Below are 20,184 nucleotides of genomic sequence, written 5' to 3'. Positions count from 1 at the left end.
AATCCAGGCCATGTTTAGTTACCTCCCAACTCCCAACTTTAACACTATGCAAAAAGAAGATTCTCCATCACATCAAACTTGCGGTACATGCATGGAGTATTAAATGTAGACGAAATCAAAAACTAATTGCACAGTTTTGTTGTACTTTGCGAGACAAATCTTTTGAGCCTAATTAGTCAATATTTGGACAATAATTCACAAATACAAACGAAACGCTACAGTGTGCTACAGTGCTGGCACAATAATTTTGCATCTCACTATTTGGCCAACTAAACAAGGCGCCAGATTCTTGCTGCCTGAAGCAAGCTACTGCAACAAACCATCACATGCTACTTGCTAGTAGCGCTAGCTGCAACAGACCGCCGTGTGAGCCATGGTCGTGGTCAACTCATCCCAACTGTACCCGTGCTGGCTGTGCACCTGCACTCTCGAGATCTTCCCGTCATCGTGAGCAGGAACGGACTCTGGGATTGGGATCGGCAGAGCAGGTGGATTCCCAACCAATCATTCGGCCGCTGCTCATCCCAATGCTCGCCACATCCGCACCAGCAAAGGCAGGCATCTCACTGCTCACTAGCTGGAAGAGAAACGTGGAGGGGGGGGAAAAAAGAAAAAAAAAAGGAAAGGGAAACGGTCTTCTCGCTCGCCATGTAATGAATGATATCAAAGTTTGTTTTTACTATTTTGCAAGGGTGGCCCGATAGGGGAGTGGCGACATGATGACTCGACGAAAAGTTTTGCCACCCAGAAAGTGCCAAAGATACCAAAGTAAAAGGTACCGGTATCTACGAGCGAGGAAGCAGATGAAACAAAATCTTATGTGGTTGCTAAGGCGCCGCAAACGTCAGATTCGATTCAGTAAAAATAAACTCGTTAAGTCTACTTGGAAATTGAAATGCGAGATTTACTTGACAGGTAAGGCATTTTTTGGATGAAATTTGTGTATGTCCGGCGTTTTGAGCAAAGATGAGTTGCTGAAGAGGAGCAGAAATATCTTTCGGTCTATCTGCACCACTGGAACACAAAGGCAGCATCGACCCGTCTATTCCAATTCCACCATCCCTTGCTCGTTCGTAGTATACAAGACGGAATCGAGACCCGAGCAAATCATGTCCTCCATCTCCATCCTGCACAGGGCCTGCCTCCGCGTCGCTCTGCTGCCGCTCCCTCCTCTGCGTGCTCGCGCCAGCGCCACCGCACTCCGCCCTCCCTCTCCTCTTCGGCGGCATCTCCAACTGCCCCGCCGGAGCGCCATGAGCTCCGCCGCGTCTAGGCTGTCCCACATCGCCGCCGCCACCGCCGGTGGCAGCGCGGCCGGGGAGTCCAATGAGCCGCCGCCGGCCGGGTCCGCCGCGGCCCAGGAAGACAATGGTACGTGCCCGCTCGCTTCGTTTACTCGGAACGATCGCTGCGTCGGCCGTTGCGTCATGTATCTGTGGACTGTGGGTTTTGGTGGATTCGCTCAGGGTTCGCGGGGGGCGAGATTGGAGCTCTGGTTGACTTCTGCGTCTTGATTGGTCGATTGGCTCGCGAGAAGATTTGTTGTGATTAGGATTGCTCGTGATCGGATTGTACCATTAATCTAGTATGTAGATAGACTAGTATGGTTTGTTATGGTGAAGATCACTTTATCTATTTCTTACGTTTTCCTTTCTTTGTAAAACTATTCCAGGATTTTAATAACCTATTTAAGTTGTATGTTGCTTAACTTAGTTTGCTTGATGTCTAGACAGTGTATCTGTTCAATCTATCTAGATTAGCACACTGCACTTCAGTTCAACTTGCCTGTAATCTTGTTCGCCATTCTGTCTCAGTAGTTGTTTTGTGAACCTACTTCAATAGTGAACATTGTCCCCAGGCTGTATAAACTAATTTTTTATGCTGATGCTTTGATAGCCACGAATGACAATAGCTCTAGTACCTGGGAGTCAAATGGGGTCAGATATTTTCTTCTGGGGCAGTGACATAGACAATTGAAGTATCGAGTTGCTCATCACGATCTTAAACAGTCTACTCAATTGACTATATATTCTTGCCATTCATATGTGGTTTCTGTTTTTTGTGCATGTGAAGATCATATTCTTTGTGTTAGTTGCTCATCGTTGCTTGTTTATCCTGGATTCAACTCCACGAGAAACCATATGATAGAAAATGGTACAGTGAACCTGTTATGTTTGCATACCATGCAGGCCTTTCATCAGGGGATATGGGCTACCGCCTTCCTCCAAAAGAAATACAGGACATTGTTGATGCACCACCACTTCCTGTCTTGTCATTTTCGCCAAACAAAGATAAGATTCTGTTCCTGAAGCGTCGAGCGCTGCCACCACTATCGGATCTTGCAAAGCCTGAGGAGAAGCTTGCTGGTCTAAGGATTGATGGCAATTCTAATACTAGGAGTAGAATGTAAGTGCTTCAAGCTTTGATCAAATTTTAAGCGCTTCCCCCCATTTCGTTTCATTCATGACAAGTTTTTTTTGCCACATTTTGTAGAATTTCACAAATCTGATATATCTAATTTGTAGGTCTTTCTACACTGGAATAGGTATCCATAAGCTGTTGGATGATGGGACTTTGGGCCCAGAGAAAGAGGTATATGGATACCCAGTAGGTGCAAGGATAAATTTTGTCACATGGTAATATTCTATATTTTCAATTAAGCGACTTCGATAGTTTATCTTGCTAGCTGTTTGCCTTGTTTTTTCTTTACTTTTGACCATTTCACAAATAAATTATGTTTCTGTTATGTATTGCATAAATCACGATTTTATGTACTGAATCATGTGAATAGGTCACAAGACGGCCGCCATATATCCTTCACTGTTCGAGTTGATGAGGTGATTGGTTGTCTTGGGCTCTTGGCTTTAAAACAGTTATCAGACAAAGTTGATGTATCTGAATAGCTACTTATAGGGACTGTTTTTCAAATAGGAGGACAACAAAAGCGGCAAGCTGAGGGTGTGGATTGCTGACGTGGAATCTGGAGAAGCAAGGCCACTTTTTAAATCGCCTGAGATATACCTAAATGCTATTTTTGACAGGTGAGCATGAATTTCTATGCCAGTGCCTTTCCTTGTTCTTGCTTGTACCTAATGCTCTTTCTGCTATTGTTGCAGCTTCGTATGGGTTAATAATAGTACACTGCTAGTCTGCACTATTCCTGTGACACGTGGAGCTCCACCACAGAAGCCATCAGTTCCATCTGGTCCGAAAATCCAGTCTAATGAGACAAAGAACGTAGTCCAAGTGAGAACCTTCCAAGATCTGTTGAAAGATGAACATGATGCTGATCTATTTGATTACTATGCAACCTCACAACTTGTGTTAGCCTCTTTGGATGGAACGGTGAAGCCAATTGGCCCTCCAGCTGTATATACATCCATTGATCCATCACCAGATGATAAATACCTAATGGTTTCTTCCATCTACCGTCCATATTCCTACATTGTAGCTTGTGGGAGATTTCCAAAGAAAGTTGAATTGTGGACTGTAGATGGTAAGTTTATTAGGGAGCTTTGTGATTTGCCCCTGGCTGAGGACATTCCAATTACAATGAGCAGTGTTCGCAAGGGAAAACGTTCAATCAATTGGAGGGCAGATAAACCTTCAACTCTGTATTGGTAGGTAGAGCACCATTCTGAGCAAAACCTATTAAAATTTGCATTGATATTTTTTCATTTATTTGCAGGTAAGTTTCTCCTGTAATTTTATACTGAGCCTAGCTGCATAAGTTTGTATTAGTGATAATAGAATGATAAGAGTTCACTTGAGTTATGTATTAAGTAATTACATAGGAATTTGAAGATGTCAGGCCATCCAAGGGATTCCCGATTCTAAGTACCAGAATCGTAAAACTCTACAGGGCTAGTTTAATTAGTGTAGACTCACAATCCAAGTTGTATATTTGCTTATGGTCTTAATCTGATTTGATCGGAACTAAAATTTGATAGCTCCCGCCTCTTCTAACTTATTCTGCATAGCTTATCTTCCAAAGGTATAGATACCAGTTTTATTTATACATACATGAAAATCAATGCCTGTGACACATTTTTCCATACTAAATGACTTCCATGTCCAAAATATGGGTAGATACTTGTTTTCGGTGTCAAATAGTACAATACATATATTTAGTAAATTCTGTATAATCCGCCATTCTATCATACAGACTTCGACACCTTGAAGCCAATTAATTTATCAAATAATTTATGTTATTTTTGTTGTATCCACAGGTCCTGACCTAGTGACTGTTCATCTAGAGGATAGGTTGCTAGGCTAGATGTATCATCTAAGCAAAAAAGAAATAATTTCAAATATTACCAGTACCATAGTAGACTAGTCGTGACTTTTATAGTAGTATAGTTACATTTTTGTTACTCTCCCTAGGACACTTCTTTGTTGAAACATAGACACTCTTTAGAACTCAGAATCATGAAAAATAGGGAGTTTGTCTATGAGAAGGCACAAATTTCGTGGTAGTCATAGCTTTTCTTTTGTCTTTCTGTAATTATTTGATAGATGTGGTTTTAATTATGGCGTAAATTTTGTGACATTGGTGTATTTGCTTTAAATTAACAACCCAATTTTACTCTAAATTGATTTATCATAAACATGATTTATATCATTGCCAACCCAGTGTTACACATGCTCACATTAAAATATCACCAACAGAGATGGTCAGTCTTGATGTTGTTTTGTTGAAGTATGGTACGGGTAATTATCAGGTCTCTTAGGTATAAATTGCTCTTAGGGTTTCATTAATATCTTTCGGTTGATATATGGTATTCATGGACAACATTTTGAGAGTTAGGCACGACTCAATTTGTCAAGAGGTGTTATACGCATGTTTACATGAGTTTCTCCTTTGTTATAGTTCATTTTACTTTACCCTTATTTTGATCAGGGTGGAGACACAAGATGGTGGAGATGCAAAAGTAGAAGTTTCACCTCGTGATATAGTTTACATGGAAAATGCTGAGCCCATAAATGGTGAACAGCCAGAGATTCTGCATAAACTGGACCTTCGATATGCGTGCGCCCTTCAAACTATCCATTAACCTACATTAGTTGGATCATTAAGCTTTTCTTCACTGCCCTTGCTACAATATTTCTAACATGAAACTTTAAATGAATAAATAGCTTTCAATCTAAAAAAAGTGAGAGGTACAATAATTCAAATGTTACTGTGCTTGATGCCTGTAAACAAGATGACATGTTTGTTACATTATCCCTTGGCTACCTTTTTCTTAGTAACTAACTCTTCTATTTTGTTGCCTCTTGGATTTTCATTCTGTTGTTGCAGAGGCACCTCCTGGTGTGATGAATCTCTTGCTTTAGTGTATGAATCTTGGTATAAAACTCGGAAAACAAGAACATGGGTGCTTTCTCCTGATAAAAAAGATGTCAGCCCACGCATTTTATTTGACCGATCATCAGAAGACGTATACTCTGATCCTGGGTCCCCAATGTTGCGAAGAACTGACATGGGAACATATGTCATTGCAAAGATCAAGAAGCAAGATGGAAGTACTTATGTCTTGTTGAATGGGATGGGCGCTACTCCAGAAGGAAATGTTCCATTCCTCGATTTGTTTGATATGTATGTCTAGATCTGTTGACTCATATTCTGTATTTATACTGTACAATCATACCGATATATGCCACATGTCACTTACAATTGCTTCTTCTTTTGCAGAAATACAGGAAGTAAAGAGCGGATATGGGAGAGTGACAAGGAAAAATATTATGAAACTGTTGTTGCACTGATGTCAGACAAAACTGATGGGGAACTGTCCCTTGACCAGTTAAAGGTACTTACATCAAAAGAATCGAAAACAGAGAACACACAATATTACTTGCAGACTTGGCCAGAAAAGAAGCAAGTAAAGATCACGAATTTCCCGCATCCATATCCTCAGCTTGCTTCATTGTATAAGGAAATGATAAGATACCAGCGGAAGGACGGAGTCCAACTTACAGCAAACTTATATCTGCCCCCAGGTTATGATCCATCAAAAGATGGACCTTTGCCATGTCTAGTTTGGTCCTACCCTGGTGAATTTAAAAGCAAAGATGCTGCTGGGCAAGTCCGTGGCTCCCCTAATGAATTTCCAGGGATTGGTGCTACATCCCCTCTTCTCTGGTTGGCTAGAGGGTATTTTTCTCTTCTTGCTATTCTTGACAATAGAATACGCATACAACATATGTACACTTATTTAGCCTTTCAAAATTTTCGATGTCATTCTTTTTTCAATAGATGCAAATATGTTTCTTTCTGGTACATGTACACACACTCAACACTGTGGTCTGCAGGTTTGCTATTTTGTCAGGTCCGACAATCCCAATTATTGGTGAAGGTGACGAAGAGGCCAATGACAGGTATATTTGCTACTTACGGGTCTATTCCATTTCCTTCTGCAGTACTAGAGAATTTTGAACTATGATATTGTAACATAGTATATTTATTGTTTCAATATTGCAAACTATTTGTAGGTATGTGGAACAACTAGTTGCAAGTGCAGAGGCCGCAGTTGAGGAAGTTGTTAAAAGAGGGGTAAGCCTTTTCAATCTTTTTCTACGTATAAGTGATATATTTTACAGAATGAGTTTGTGGCAGTCAGAGGATCTACTTGCGAGTGATTTTCATGGTTCACTTTGTAAAGTTCATTCATACATGGAGCAATTCCATTATGAAAATATACTTAAATTATTCTTCCATCCTGTTCAATGACTTCCAAGAGTTGACATGGTGTATATTTCTTTGCATTTCTTTAGGTGGCTCATCCTGATAAAATTGCTGTTGGTGGTCATTCATATGGTGCATTCATGACAGCTAATCTCTTAGCTCATGCTTCTCATCTTTTCTGCTGCGGGATTGCTCGTTCTGGAGCTTACAACAGGACTCTAACTCCATTTGGTTTTCAGGTACAGACAAATGCTGGATGTTGCCAATATGCGGAACAGTTCATGTCTCTTTATTAACAACATGTATCTTTTTGCAGAATGAGGATAGGACACTCTGGGAGGCAACAAGCACCTATGTTGAGATGAGCCCTTTTATGTCAGCAAACAAAATCAAGAAACCAATCCTACTCATCCATGGAGAGCAGGACAACAATTCTGGGACATTGACGATGCAGGTCAACTTTTCACCGTTCATCTGCTTGCTGCCTTATATGATTTTTGAAGTTTTCTCGAGCAGTTTTACCACTAATTCAAATTTAACATGTGCATAGCTGATCTTAGCAAACAGCAAGAATATTGTTTTCCATGCACAAGTAGCATGAGTGACCAAAACCTGTATCAGTAGAGGTAGGCTAATATAAAAAGCAAATGTCACCAAGTCCTAAAAACTTTTTTATTGTTTTTCTAGGTTACCAGTTTTCATTTTGCATATGTGAAATTAGGCCTGCTTGGTTTCAGTGCCTTAACTAGTAAACTAAAATAACACTTTCGCTTCTGATTGTCTTGTGCATTTCTTTTCTAGGAAAATATCTTAATGCTGCTATTATTTAATACTCTGTTTATTCTTTTATACTGGTTAATTAATGAATGTTAGTAGTCTGCATTGTGTAGGTAACAGTTGAGTGTTATCTAATTTATTTTTCCATTTTATGCTACAGTCAGACCGATTCTTCAATGCCTTGAAAGGGCATGGTGCGCTGTCTCGTTTGGTGATACTTCCTTTTGAGAGCCACGGGTACTCTGCAAGGGAGAGTATTATGCACGTCCTCTGGGAGACTGATAGGTGGCTGCAGAACTACTGTGTAAACGGTGCTAGCAAGGCTGACTCAAATTCAGTTACTGACAGTGAAAACAAAACACTGTCAGCCAGTGGCGGCAGTGCAGCTCGAGAAGATCTGAACCCTGAGGGATCCTCATATCTACCACGATCGCTTCTGTGGTAACTTTTCTTTGATTGTTGCTTTTCTTATCAAGAAAAAACTTTATGATGCACGCTTAAAAGCTCATTCTCATTCTTTAAATTGAAAAAAAGATAATCATTGTCTTCTTATACTTATGTCAACACATGGAGCAAGGTGCCAACTATTTCGCCATAAGTCTCACACTGTGCAAAATATTTTTCCATACATCCCACTCAGTACAAATGCATGTAATCTTGTAACCAAATATTTTGGTTGTGGCAAATTGTGCAAAGTAAACATTCCTACTATCAAAGAATATTGAAACTGATGGTTTCAGTGAAGTAGTTTCACCTTTTGCATTTTTGCTTACTTTGTTCAAATATGCATGCATCTGTGTAAACTTGTATGTTTTGTTAAATATGTATCCTTAAGCGAAGAAGATGAAGATGACAATGTTACTATCTTGATTTCTTACAGATCAACTTTCTTCAGTTGGCGTGAAACCATCTCAGGACAGCAGGCCCAAACAGAAAATAAAGTGCCAGAGCTGTTGCACATTGCCTTCGACAAGGCATGGCTTGATTGGCATTATATTTGATTGATTTCTGCATAAGATGATCGTGCTACTAACATGTAGTACCTACAAATTACAAAATGTAGGAAAGGCATAATCATTGGTGGCTATTGCGCCCTGGTATATTCGGATCCATATTTACTCTATTGGTAGAGGCCATGGAACTGTAATTCTTAACAATTAATGACTCTGTACAGGAATGCAGTCTGGTTTTGATCCCATATCTTGCACTCTGCGGAAAACTGCTGTTTGCAGTTTGACAGCCAACCAAAGCAAAAGCGGAATTTTTGGCTCTTAAGTGTTTGCGTCGTTGCATTTCCGTAGTAACACAGGTCTTAAGCTTAGTTAGCGGGCTGCTTGTGCCGATCTGGCGGCGCTTAGCGGCTGAGGAAGGCGGGGCGGGGTCCCACGCAGCACGCGGGGAGAACCGGAGAAGTTAGCGGCAAGAGAGAATACGAGTAGTAGGTGGAAGAAAAAAAAACCTCGGCGAGAAGGAGCATACCGCACCCCTGCATTGAATTAAGAAGACGCAGGTCTCTGGACTGAGAGCAAGCTCCCGTGCCCAGTCGCCCGCAAGAGCGCTTGCCAAAATTAGATCAACCTAGCTCCTAGTCGATTTTTCATTAAAAAAAAATAGGTATCCAAATTTGAGTTAGAGGAAACTTAAATCTGAATGATTAGAGTGCACGACCACACCTCCCACTCTAACTAGTTGAGCTAGGCTCACTTCCTAACCAGTCCTAACTGCAGCTGTTTAACTGAGGTTTCCCAATTTGAGCCTAACTGCAGCTGTTTAATTAAGATTTCCCAATTTGAAAGATTCATATTAGCGAAGGGGAAGGAGGTAAGAAGACAAAAAGGAGTTTGCAATAACGTTCGCCATGCAGTTCTTAGTTCCTCCCGCAACACAAGTTAGATAGTGACTACTTTTTTCTCTCGAAATACAGTGCATGTACGTACACGCAAGCAAACTCATTCCTATAAATATGCTCATATAATCCTACTCCTATGAGCATTTTTGAGAACTCATTCCTATGAATATGCTCATACAATCCTACCCATGAGCATTTTCGAGAGATTGAGCTAAACCACACATATGTCGTCCGGTTGGATCTTGAAATAAATCTAAAAAAATATACTTATGCTAAGTTGAGGACTCAAACCCAAATAAGCTGGTACCACCATAGAAAACTTACCATTAAATTACACTTAGTTCACAAGTTGGATAGTGATTTGATAACCTCATTGGGTATCGTTGGAAAACTCTTTGGTGCAACTGCAGAGGGCACGTTACTGCACTTTCTAGTTTCTACTTCCTCGCCCCCAAAGAAACCAATTCCCAATCGAAATTGTTTTCTCAAAATAAATTGTCTGACATCCCTCAACCCCTCACCACCCTCCTCTCCCATCTTCCCCATCTGCAGCTAACACTAGGCACTGCAGCGGAGGAGGGGAGAGCACCGTCGGATCCCTCCTCTTCCAATTGCATCACCAGGTCAGAGCGCTCCTTTGCTGGGCCTGGTAAGATAACATTTCTTCCACTTCCCTTCCAGTAGCATCTCATTCACTTCCTAGATCCACGTTATTTTTCTTCGTACCTGCATGTTTCCTTTTGTTTCCTTTTAATAATAAAAGGAAAATCCTACGAACTTGCAAAACGACTCAAATTCCAATGATAATAAAAAAAAATAATACCATCAACAAGCATCGAGAGCGGTTTTCCTCCTCTTCCACCATGCTGAGCTGAGCTGTCAGTCAACAGAGGAAGGAATACGGACATCACTAGGGACTAAAATGAAAAGAAGCATAAACCCCCATTTCCTACTCCGCTTTGGCTGGATGCGTTGCGTTTAAAACCCAACCTCTCACCACCCTCCTCCTCTCCCATCTCCCCCATCTGCACACTGCAGTGGAGGAGGGGAGAGTGCCGTCGGATCCTTCTTCCCTTTCCAGTTGCATCGCCAGATCGCAGTGCCCTTTCGTCGGGCATGGTAAGATAACATTTCTTCCGCTTCCCATCCAGCATCCCGTTCACTTCCTAGATCCACGTTATTTATTTTTCTTCGTACATGCATGTTGCCTTTTGTTTCTTTTTAATAATAAAAGGAAAATTCTACGGACTTGCAAAACGGCTCAAATTCCAATGATAATAATAAAAATTTAATACCATCGACAAGCATCGAGAGCGGATTTTGTCCTCTTCCACCATGCTAAGCTGAGCTGTGAGTCAACAGAGGAAGGAATATAAACATCATTAGGAGCTAAAATGAAAAGAAGCATAATCTGGCCGGATGCGTTTAAAACCCAACCCCCACCACTCTCCTCCTCTCCCATCGAAATCCCCATTTGCACCGCAATGGAGGACGGGAGAGCACTACCAGATCCCCTTCCCTTCCCCATTCGGTTGCGCCACCGGATCGACCGCCCTGGTAAGATAATCTTCTTCTCTTCCACCACCATCGATTCAGTTCCTAGATCTGCGCTACTTTCTTCATGCTACTATATATATCAGCCTAGTAAGCAGCTAATAGATGCGTGTTGCTGCATGTATCGCGACCTTATCCCTCATGCATACCAGGGTCCTTTCACCTCCTGTGAGTGCGACCTATAATTGGGGTGGGCATAATTAACCGTGACTGAAAACCGAACTAAAATACCTGAGACCGAAACCGGAAAACCGAAATTTTCGGTCCCAAATTCGGTCTCCATTTCTTAATAACCGAATTTAACGGTTTTTTCGGTCCTTAGGCTCGGGAACCGATTAACCGCTATGCTGTATCGAGGCCCATCAAGAAATAGAGCCCAGGGCCCAATAACCAAACCCTAGTATATAACATACTTTCACTCTCCCCGCCGGCCGAGACCCCATCCGCCCGAATCCTAGATCCACGGATCCACCACCTCCTCTCCTCCCAAGCCGACGGCAGTATCACCTCCCTTCCCCAAAAGACGGTGCAGGCGCCTCTCCCCTCTGTCCCATGTCCCATCCGGCTATCCGCATGCTGAGCGCCTGAGCCAACTCGTCCTCCCGCGGGCCGCAGACGGTCCTCCACTAAATCCGGCGGTGGCGATTCTGACTTCCTCCCAAGTCCCGGTGCCGACGTCGCTCCTCCTGCTCTCCACCTCTCTGGCCCAGGCGCGCGAGGCCCTGGCTGCAGGTGCACAAGGCGCGTCCTCCGGCCTTGCCCTCCGTGAACAGCAACATCGATTGGGTGCTTTTGCATTTGTAGCTGTAATGCACATCGACTGGGACTTTTGTTTGGATTTGTACAGTCCTGTACATCGATTGGATATGGTGCTTCTGTTCGCATTTGTAGCTGATTCTGTGCTGATTGTGTTTGATGGGCAGAGGATTTTTTTTACTGAACTTTGCATTTTTGTTGAGCATTGTTGGTCGGTCAGTTCGGTTGTGACCGAAGACCGAACCGAAATGACCGAAACCGAAGCTCTCGGTCTTCAGAATTTTCAGGAACCGATCGGTTCACCCCTACCTGTAATATAAAGGGATAGGGATTTTCCTGCTCAATGGAACTTGCTTCTCCACATTTTCTACACTTTTTTTTGTTTTTGCAAAAGACAGAATTTTTACGCTTGCAGGGCCGTGCTTCCGTTGTACTCCTAGTACTCCTAACTACGGCGCTCCCCCTTTTTGGGCCTCCTTTTGCGCGCAGGGCCAGCTTTACTTTTCCGTGGTGCAAACTTTAATCCGTCCGCACTCCGATCCACTCAAAAAAGTTTTTTTTTTGTGGTCTCGCAGTTATAGTTTTGTTAGGGGAGGAGGCCCAACTCGTGCTCTGCGCCCAAAACCGTTCCCATCTGCTTGCTACTTTTGCCCAGATGCTCCTTTGCAGATCTAGTTTAGGTGCATAATGATCGAGGTCACAGCTCTAGTCTAGAGGAAAAAAAATTAAGAGGCTGGTCCAGTGCTCTTGTGGGGTTCTAGGTTTAAAGATAGCAAAAGACATTGCCAATTTTTCTGGAATCCAGACTGCCTTATGCCCTTACCCAATTATGTATATCGCCGATGTCCATACTGTTTTTAGCAAAGTTACCGCATACTATGTGCTGCTTCCTTTTAATAGCCAAACCATGTGCATGACCGAATATACTTGATGGGCTCAGTTTTGTTTCTGTAATGCAAGGTGGTGGTCTTGGAAATTGCTTTGGGTCGCAGGGGTACTTACTGGACGTACAACTGTTGGCGGTAAAGATTTTACAGCTGCATGTGAATGTCCTGCCTCCTGATAGGCTCTTGTGTTCTGGACCTCATAGTTTATTTTTTCATTCTGTGCTACATCATCGTTTCCTGAAACGCTAGATGGTGAAATGTTAGTGCGATAAATGTATCTTTATCGTCACAGCTGTTGGTGAAGATATGTGTTATCAGTTCGGATAACAATTTGCTTGCCCCAGTTGTTTTCTACAGCTAGTGTAGAAGCTCTTCCCTTGCTGTTACTGGTTACTGCCACTGTTCAACTAACTCTTCTGTTTTCTTTTTTTCGACTGTCCTCTTTTCAGACCATGGCGGACCTGCATGAACCATTGGTGCGCCGCAAGAGGAAGAAGGTTTTGGTGGACTATTTGGTGAAGTTTCGATGGATCCTTGTTATCTTTGTGGTCCTTCCGATTTCAGCTCTGATCTACTTCAATATCTATCTGGGCGACATGTGGTCTGCCATGAAGTCAGAGAAGAAGCGCCAGAAGCAACATGATGAGAATGTGCAGAAGGTTGTGAAGCGGCTCAAGCAGAGGAACCCAAAGAAGGATGGCCTTGTTTGCACAGCCAGGAAGCCCTGGATTGCTGTTGGCATGCGCAATGTGGACTACAAGCGTGCCAGGCATTTTGAGGTTGACCTTTCTGCCTTCAGGAATATCCTTGAGATTGACAAAGAGAGGATGGTTGCCAAGGTTGAGCCCCTTGTGAACATGGGTCAGATTACCAGAGCTACCTGCCCCATGAACCTTGCCCTTGCAGTCGTCGCAGAGCTTGACGACCTCACTGTTGGTGGGCTGATCAATGGTTATGGTATTGAGGGTAGCTCTCACCTCTATGGGCTTTTCTCTGACACAGTTGTTGCAATGGAGGTTGTCCTTGCAGATGGCCGTGTTGTTAGAGCCACCAAGGATAATGAGTACTCTGACCTTTTCTATGGCATTCCCTGGTCCCAGGGAACACTTGGGTTCCTTGTCTCTGCTGAGATCAAGCTCATTCCCATCAAGGAATACATGAAGCTCATGTACATTCCAGTCAAAGGGAATCTGAAGGAAATCGCGCAGGCCTACGCTGATTCTTTCGCGCCAAGAGACGGTGACCCTGCAAAGGTCCCTGACTTTGTTGAAGGAATGGTGTACAATGAGAGCGAGGGTGTGATGATGACTGGTGTTTATGCTTCAAAAGAAGAGGCAAAGAAGGGCAACAAGATCAACTGCGTCGGGTGGTGGTTTAAGCCTTGGTTCTACCAGCACGCTCAGACGGCGCTGAAGAGGGGTGAGTTTGTGGAGTACATCCCGACAAGGGAGTACTACCACCGCCACACCAGGTGCCTGTACTGGGAGGGGAAACTGATCTTGCCGTTCGGTGACCAGTTCTGGTTCAGGTTCCTGCTGGGTTGGCTGATGCCGCCAAAGGTGTCTCTGCTGAAGGCAACCCAGGGTGAGGCTATCAGGAACTACTACCATGACAACCACGTGATCCAGGACATGCTGGTGCCGCTGTACAAGGTTGGAGATGCCCTTGAGTTTGTCCACCGCGAGATGGAGGTGCGTGGTCTCTTGTTACTGATTATTATTGCTGCATACCACACCCTGCATTATAATTCTAAGCATTTCTCCGTATATATATTGCCAGGTGTATCCGCTGTGGCTGTGCCCTCACCGTCTGTACAAGTTGCCCGTGAAGACGATGGTGTACCCTGAGCCTGGATTCGAGCACCAGCACAGGCAGGGTGACACGAGCTACGCGCAGATGTTCACGGACGTGGGCGTGTACTACGCCCCCGCTGCTGTGCTAAGGGGTGAGGAGTTCAACGGCGCGGAGGCAGTGCACCGGCTGGAGCAGTGGCTGATCGAGAACCACAGCTACCAGCCTCAGTACGCTGTGTCTGAGCTGAACGAGAAGGACTTCTGGAGGATGTTCGACGCGTCCCACTACGAGCACTGCCGGCGCAAGTATGGAGCGGTGGGGACGTTCATGAGCGTGTACTACAAGTCGAAGAAGGGGCGGAAGACAGAGAAGGAGGTGCAGGAGGCGGAGGCGGCCATCCTGGAGCCGGCCTATGCAGATGAGGCCTAGTCCTAGCTGTTGATGAAGTAGCGTTTGTGATTAGGCCTAGCTGTTGATGAAGTAGCGTTTGTGATTTAGATGTCGGCAGCAGCAGCAGCAGCGTTTGTTTTGTTTACCTGATGATGGGATTTGGAACGAGATGTTGGTCTCCGTTCTGCTTGCTTAGAGTAACTTGTTGATTGTGTAGTGTGTCTCACTCTGTTGGTCAGTCGTTGCCGCCATTGGTACTATGCAGTGAGTGGCTGTTTATCATTTGTTATGGAATTGCTGAACTTAATTCGGGATTTGCATGGCTAGCTCTTTTGTGTCCTTGTCTAATTCTTGATGCACGGTGGAATGCTTTGCTACTGACTGGAATGCTCTGCTCAGTTAGCAGGTGATGGTGGCTGCACTGGCTGGCAATCCATCTCTGATACTGAATACTAGGACGCAGTGCAGTGCAGTGCAGGGCTGCTTGTTCAATGCTGATTCCAATTCACATCACAAGCATCCATGCATTGCTGTCTGTCCTTTTCACTCCTTGCTCACTGACTCCAGTTGTTAACTCGTTACTGCCACTGCACCCATACTTTTCGAAAAGGAAAATACAAGGAAGCTATATTGCGCTGCTAGCTACAGTAGTGCATTGCATCTGCCACCCACCTCTCTGTTTTTATTGTTTGCTCCCATTCATTGCTGCCCAAATTCACAGCTCCCATTCTCTGCTTGCATTGCATATGCATATTGCATATAGATAGAGAGGAAGGGAAGAGGAGTGTGTCCACTCCACCCCTGCCTTAACCCTTGCTAATTCCTTCCTATAGCCGCCAGCCAGATAGAATTGAAGCAGCAGCAGCAGATCCTCTTCTTCGTCATCGTCTTCATCCTCGTGCTCGTGGTGGTCCTTGGTGCTGCTGCTGCTGCTGATCCACAGCCGCTGCAGGTAAGCTAGTCTGACCTTAGCCTTTGCATATCTCTGCAGTCTTGGATCACAGGACCATCAGATCTGGCTTATGTATCATGCAATGCAATGCGTCAGGTGCAGCAGCAGCAGCAACACTGGAGCACTAGATCCCTGCTCCAGGCTCCTCCAAAGATAGGTAGCGTCCATGTTCTTCAACTGCAACACAAACAACACCAGAATCAGCATCTTGCTTGCTATAGCTATGGATAGCAGCAATCTCTGCAGTGCTTGCTACATACTATGTTTCATCATGTCCTATATTGTGTATATCAATAAATAAACAGACTCATCATGATCATCTGCATTGTGCTTCATATATAATTAAAAAAGTCTCAAGGTAGCCAACAGTCAACACTAACTACACTAGTGGTTGTAATCTTACAAAAGGATCGGTCATATGTACAACGAGCCTAAATCTGACAACACTGACTAGTGGTTGCTGAAGCAGCCCCAGCCGCTGCTTCAGCAGCCAGCAACCAAGCATACTGATATATGCCACGTCACTTACAATTGCTTCTTCTTTGGCAGAAATACTGGAAGTAAGGAGCGGATATGGGAGAGTGACAAGGAAAAATATTATGAAACTGTTTTTGCACTGATGTCAGACAAAACTGATGCGGAACTGTCCCTTGATCAGTTAAAGATACTTACATCAAAAGAATCGAAAACAGAGAACACACAATATTACTTGCAGACCTGGCTAGAAAACAAGCAAGTAAAGATCCCGAATTTCCCGCATCCATATCCTCAGCTTGCTTCCTTGTACAAAGAAATGATAAGATACCAGCGGAAGGACGGAGTCCAACTTACAGCAAACTTATATCTGCCCCCAGGTTATGATCCATCAAAAGATGGACCTTTGCCATGTCTAGTTTGGTCCTACCCTGGTGAATTTAAAAGCAAAGATGCTGCTGGGCAAGTCCGTTGTTCCCCTAATGAATTTCCAGGGATTGGTGCCACATCCCCTCTTCTTTGGTTGGCTAGAGGGTATTTTTCTCTTCTCACTATTCATGACAATAGAATATTCATACAACATATGTACACTTACTTAGCCTATCAAAATTTTCAAAGTCACTCTTTTTTCAATAGCTTGCAAATGTTTGTTTCTGGTACATGCACACACACTCACCACTTGGTCTGCAGGTTTGCTATTTTGTCAGGTCCAACAATCCCGATTATTGGTGAAGGTGACGAAGAGGCCAATGACAGGTATATATTTGCTACTTACGGTCTGTTCCATTTCCTTCTGCAGTACAAGAGAATTTTGAACTATGATATTGTAACATAGTATATTTATTGTTTCAATATTGCAAACTAATTGTAGGTACGTGGAACAACTAGTTGCAAGGGCAGAGGCTGCAGTTGAGGAAGTTGTTAAAAGAGGGGTAAGCCTTTTCAGTCTCTTCGTACATATAAGTGATATATTTTACAGAATGAGTTTGTGGCAGTCAGAGGATCCACTTACGCATGATTTTCATGGTTCACTTTGTAAAGTTCATTCATACATGGAGCAATTCCATTATGCAAATATACTTAAATTATTCTTCTATCCTGTGTGATGCCTTCCAGGAGTTGACATTATATGTGTATTTCTTTGCATTTCTTTAGGTGGCTCATCCTGATAAAATTGCTGTTGGTGGTCATTCATATGGTGCATTCATGACAGCTAATCTCTTAGCTCATGCTTCGCATCTTTTCTGCTGTGGGATTGCTCGTTCTGGAGCTTACAACAGGACTCTTAACTCCATTTGGTTTTCAGGTACAGAGAAATGGTGGATATTGCCAATTTGCGGAATAATTCATTGTCTCTTTATTAACATGTATGTTTTTTGCAGAACGAGGATAGGACACTCTGGGAGGCAACAAGCACCTATGTTGAGATGAGCCCTTTCATGTCAGCAAACAAAATCAAGAAACCAATCCTACTTATCCATGGAGAGCAGGACAACAATTCTGGGACATTGACGATGCAGGTCAATTTTTCACTGTCCATCTGCTTGCTGCCTTATATGATTTTTGAAGTTTTCTCAAGCAGTTTTACCACTGATTCAAATTTAACATGGGCATAGTTGATCTTAGCAAACAGCAAGAATATTATTTTCCATGCAGAAGTAGTATGAGTGACCAAAACCTGTATCAGTAGATGTAGGCCAATATATAAAGCAAATGTCGCTAAGTCCTAAAAACTTTTTTATTGTTTTTCTAGGTTACCAGTTTTCATTTTGCATATGTGAAATTAGGCCTGCTTGGTTTCAGTGCCTTAACTAGTAAACTAAAATAACACTTTCGCTTCTGATTGTCTTGTGCATTTCTTTTCTAGGAAAATATCTTAATGCTGCTATTATTTAATACTCTGTTTATTCTTTTATACTGGTTAATTAATGAATGTTAGTAGTCTGCATTGTGTAGGTAACAGTTGAGTGTTATCTAATTTGTTTTTCTATTTTATGCTACAGTGAGACCGATTCTTCAATGCCTTGAAAGGGCATGGTGCGCTGTCTCGTTTGGTGATACTTCCTTTTGAGAGCCACGGGTACTCTGCAAGGGAGAGTATTATGCACGTCCTCTGGGAGACTGATAGGTGGCTGCAGAACTACTGTATAAACAGTGCTAGCAAGGCTGACTCAGATTCAGCGGCTGACAGCGAAAACGAAACACTGTCAGCCAGTGGCGGCAGTGCAGCTCGTGAAGATCTGAGCCCTGAGGGATCCTCATATCTACCACGATCGCTTCTGTGGTAACTTTTCTTTGATTGTTGCTTTTCTTATGAAGATAAACACACTTTGTTGTTTGGCACCCCTGATATTAGGATTTATGATGCCCGCTTAAAAGCTCATTCTCATTCTTTAAATTGAAAAAAAAAGATAATCATTGTCTTCTTACTTATTCTTATGTCAACACATGGAGCAAGGTGCCAATTATTTCGTCATAAGTCTCACACCGTGCAAAATATTTTTTCCATACATCTCACACAGTACTAATGCATGTTTCTTGCAGCCAAATATTTTGTACTATCAAAGGATATTGGAACAAATGGTTTCAGTAAAGTAGTTTCACTTTTTGCATTTTTTTGCTTACTTTGTTCAAATATGCATACATACATACACATCCTTAAGCGAAGAAGATGACAATGTTACTATCTTTGGTTTCTTACAGATCAACTTTCTTCAGTTGTTGTGAAACCATCTCAGGACAGCAGGCCCAAACAGAAAATAAAGTGCCAGAGCTGGTGCGGTGGTGCCCATTGCCTTCGACAAGGCATGGCTTGATTGACATTTTACTCGATTGATTTCTGCATAAGATGATCGTGTTACTAACATGTAGTGCCTAAAAAATTACAAAATGTAGGAAAGGCATAATCATTGGTGGATATTGCGCCCGGGTATATTCGGAATCATATTTACCCTATTGGTAGAGGCCAACGGCAATGGAACTGTAATTCTTAACAATTAATGCTACAGGAATGCAGTCTTGTTTGGATCCCATTTCTTGCACTCGACGGGAAACTGCTATTTGCTTTTGTTTGACAGCAACCAAAGCAAAAGCGGAATTTTGGCTCAAGTGTATTCGTCGTTGCATTTCAGTAGTAACGTACTCCCTCGGTATCGATATTTGTCGCTATTGACTCTTTCTTACAATGTTTCGATATTTGTTGCTATTGACTTTTCGTTAAAATGTTTGACCACTCATCTTATTCAAAAATTTATTACAAATATACGAGAAGATAAGTCATGCTTAAAATACCTTTGATGATAAAATAAATTATAAATAAAATAAATGATACTTACATAATTTTTTCAAAAAATATTTTTATATGGAGGTAGTAGGTCTAAGGCTTAGGCAGCGAGCTGCTTGTGCGGAACTGCGGATCTGGTGGCACTCAGCGGCTGAGGAACGCGGGATGGGGTCCTGGATCACGCAGCACATGGGGAGAATCAGAGAAGGTAACGACAAGAGAAAAGACGAGTGGGAGGTGGAAGACAATGGTTGGATCGTCATCCACTGGTAACCAAGCCTAACTGCAGCTGTTTAACTAAGATTTCCCAATTTGAAAGATTCAGATTAGCGAAGGGGGTTAGAAGACAATAGAGTTTGCAATAACGTTCCCACGCAGTTCTTAGTTCCTCCCGCAACACAAGTTAAATAGTGACTTCTTTCTCTCCCGAAACACAGTACAGGTATGCACACGCAAGCACACTCATTCTTGTGAATATGCTCATACAATCCTACTCATATGAGCATTTTTGAAAACTCATTCCTATGAATATGTTCATACAATCCTATCCCTATGAGCATTTTCGAGAGATTGAGCTAAACCACACACATTTTGTTATCACTGAAATAATAACACCAGCTAGATCTTGAAATAAATCTACAAAAATACGAGTACTTATGTCAAGTTGAGAACTCAAATCCAAGTAAGTTAATTCCATCATAAGAAATCTTACCAATTGAATTACACTCAGTTCGCAAGTTAAACAGTGGTTTGATAACCTGGAGTGTCGCTGGAAGACTCTTTGGT

At 42.8% G+C, this 20,184-nt stretch overlaps 3 protein-coding genes across 5 annotated transcripts; all 3 read left to right on the top strand.

Moving 5' to 3' along the window:
- Positions 1 to 1,015: 1,015 nt before the first annotated feature.
- LOC117837943 (probable glutamyl endopeptidase, chloroplastic) lies at positions 1,016 to 8,657 on the top strand. Of its 2 annotated transcripts, XM_034717757.2 has the most exons (15): positions 1,017 to 1,371; positions 2,190 to 2,406; positions 2,526 to 2,636; positions 2,792 to 2,837; positions 2,932 to 3,041; positions 3,117 to 3,620; positions 4,901 to 5,029; positions 5,300 to 5,596; positions 5,693 to 6,151; positions 6,310 to 6,375; positions 6,490 to 6,550; positions 6,772 to 6,921; positions 6,999 to 7,136; positions 7,620 to 7,900; positions 8,340 to 8,657. In XM_034717757.2, coding segments are annotated over exons 1-15 (2,832 nt in total). In that variant the 5' UTR covers positions 1,017 to 1,109; the 3' UTR covers positions 8,341 to 8,657. The 2 variants fall into 2 exon arrangements, with proteins under 2 accessions (XP_034573647.1, XP_034573648.1); XM_034717756.2 differs by lacking the exon at positions 8,340 to 8,657 and having other exon boundaries at positions 1,016 to 1,371; positions 7,620 to 7,904.
- Positions 8,658 to 11,281: 2,624 nt separating this feature from the next.
- Positions 11,282 to 15,015, top strand: LOC117838443 (delta(24)-sterol reductase). Of its 2 annotated transcripts, none has more exons than XM_034718478.2 (3): positions 11,282 to 11,594; positions 12,955 to 14,196; positions 14,285 to 15,015. In XM_034718478.2, the coding sequence occupies exons 2-3, from the start codon at positions 12,958 to 12,960 to the stop codon at positions 14,726 to 14,728; spliced, it is 1,683 nt and encodes a 560-aa protein (XP_034574369.1). In that variant the 5' UTR covers positions 11,282 to 11,594; positions 12,955 to 12,957; the 3' UTR covers positions 14,729 to 15,015. The 2 variants fall into 2 exon arrangements, with proteins under 2 accessions (XP_034574369.1, XP_034574367.1); XM_034718476.2 differs by having other exon boundaries at positions 11,282 to 11,603.
- A 133-nt stretch (positions 15,016 to 15,148) lies between these two features.
- Positions 15,149 to 19,145, top strand: LOC117838444 (probable glutamyl endopeptidase, chloroplastic). The gene is given in 10 exon segments (XM_072290718.1): positions 15,149 to 15,641; positions 15,738 to 15,798; positions 16,191 to 16,649; positions 16,806 to 16,871; positions 16,987 to 17,047; positions 17,271 to 17,399; positions 17,401 to 17,421; positions 17,498 to 17,635; positions 18,119 to 18,399; positions 18,819 to 19,145. Coding segments are annotated over 8 exon segments (1,086 nt in total). The 5' UTR covers positions 15,149 to 15,641; positions 15,738 to 15,798; positions 16,191 to 16,260; the 3' UTR covers positions 18,820 to 19,145.
- The last annotated feature ends 1,039 nt before the right edge of the window (positions 19,146 to 20,184 follow it).

Source organism: Setaria viridis, chromosome 9 (assembly GCF_005286985.2).
Source record: "Setaria viridis chromosome 9, Setaria_viridis_v4.0, whole genome shotgun sequence".
Taxonomy (NCBI): domain Eukaryota; kingdom Viridiplantae; phylum Streptophyta; class Magnoliopsida; order Poales; family Poaceae; genus Setaria; species Setaria viridis.
The sequence above is the reverse complement of the archived record's forward strand: the minus strand, read 5'-3'. Positions and strand labels throughout refer to the sequence as shown.

Bases quoted from the DNA above. Each gene is read 5' to 3' on its own strand.
- LOC117837943 (XM_034717756.2), top strand. From the start codon at position 1,110: ATGTCCTCCATCTCCATCCTGCACAGGGCCTGCCTCCGCGTCGCTCTG. The intron at 6,376-6,489 runs GTATATTTGCTA...AACTATTTGTAG, and splicing joins GACGAAGAGGCCAATGACAG to GTATGTGGAACAACTAGTTG. The intron at 6,922-6,998 runs GTACAGACAAAT...ATCTTTTTGCAG, and splicing joins TAACTCCATTTGGTTTTCAG to AATGAGGATAGGACACTCTG.
- LOC117838443 (XM_034718478.2), top strand. From the start codon at position 12,958: ATGGCGGACCTGCATGAACCATTGGTGCGCCGCAAGAGGAAGAAGGTT. The intron at 14,197-14,284 runs GTGCGTGGTCTC...ATATATTGCCAG, and splicing joins TTGTCCACCGCGAGATGGAG to GTGTATCCGCTGTGGCTGTG.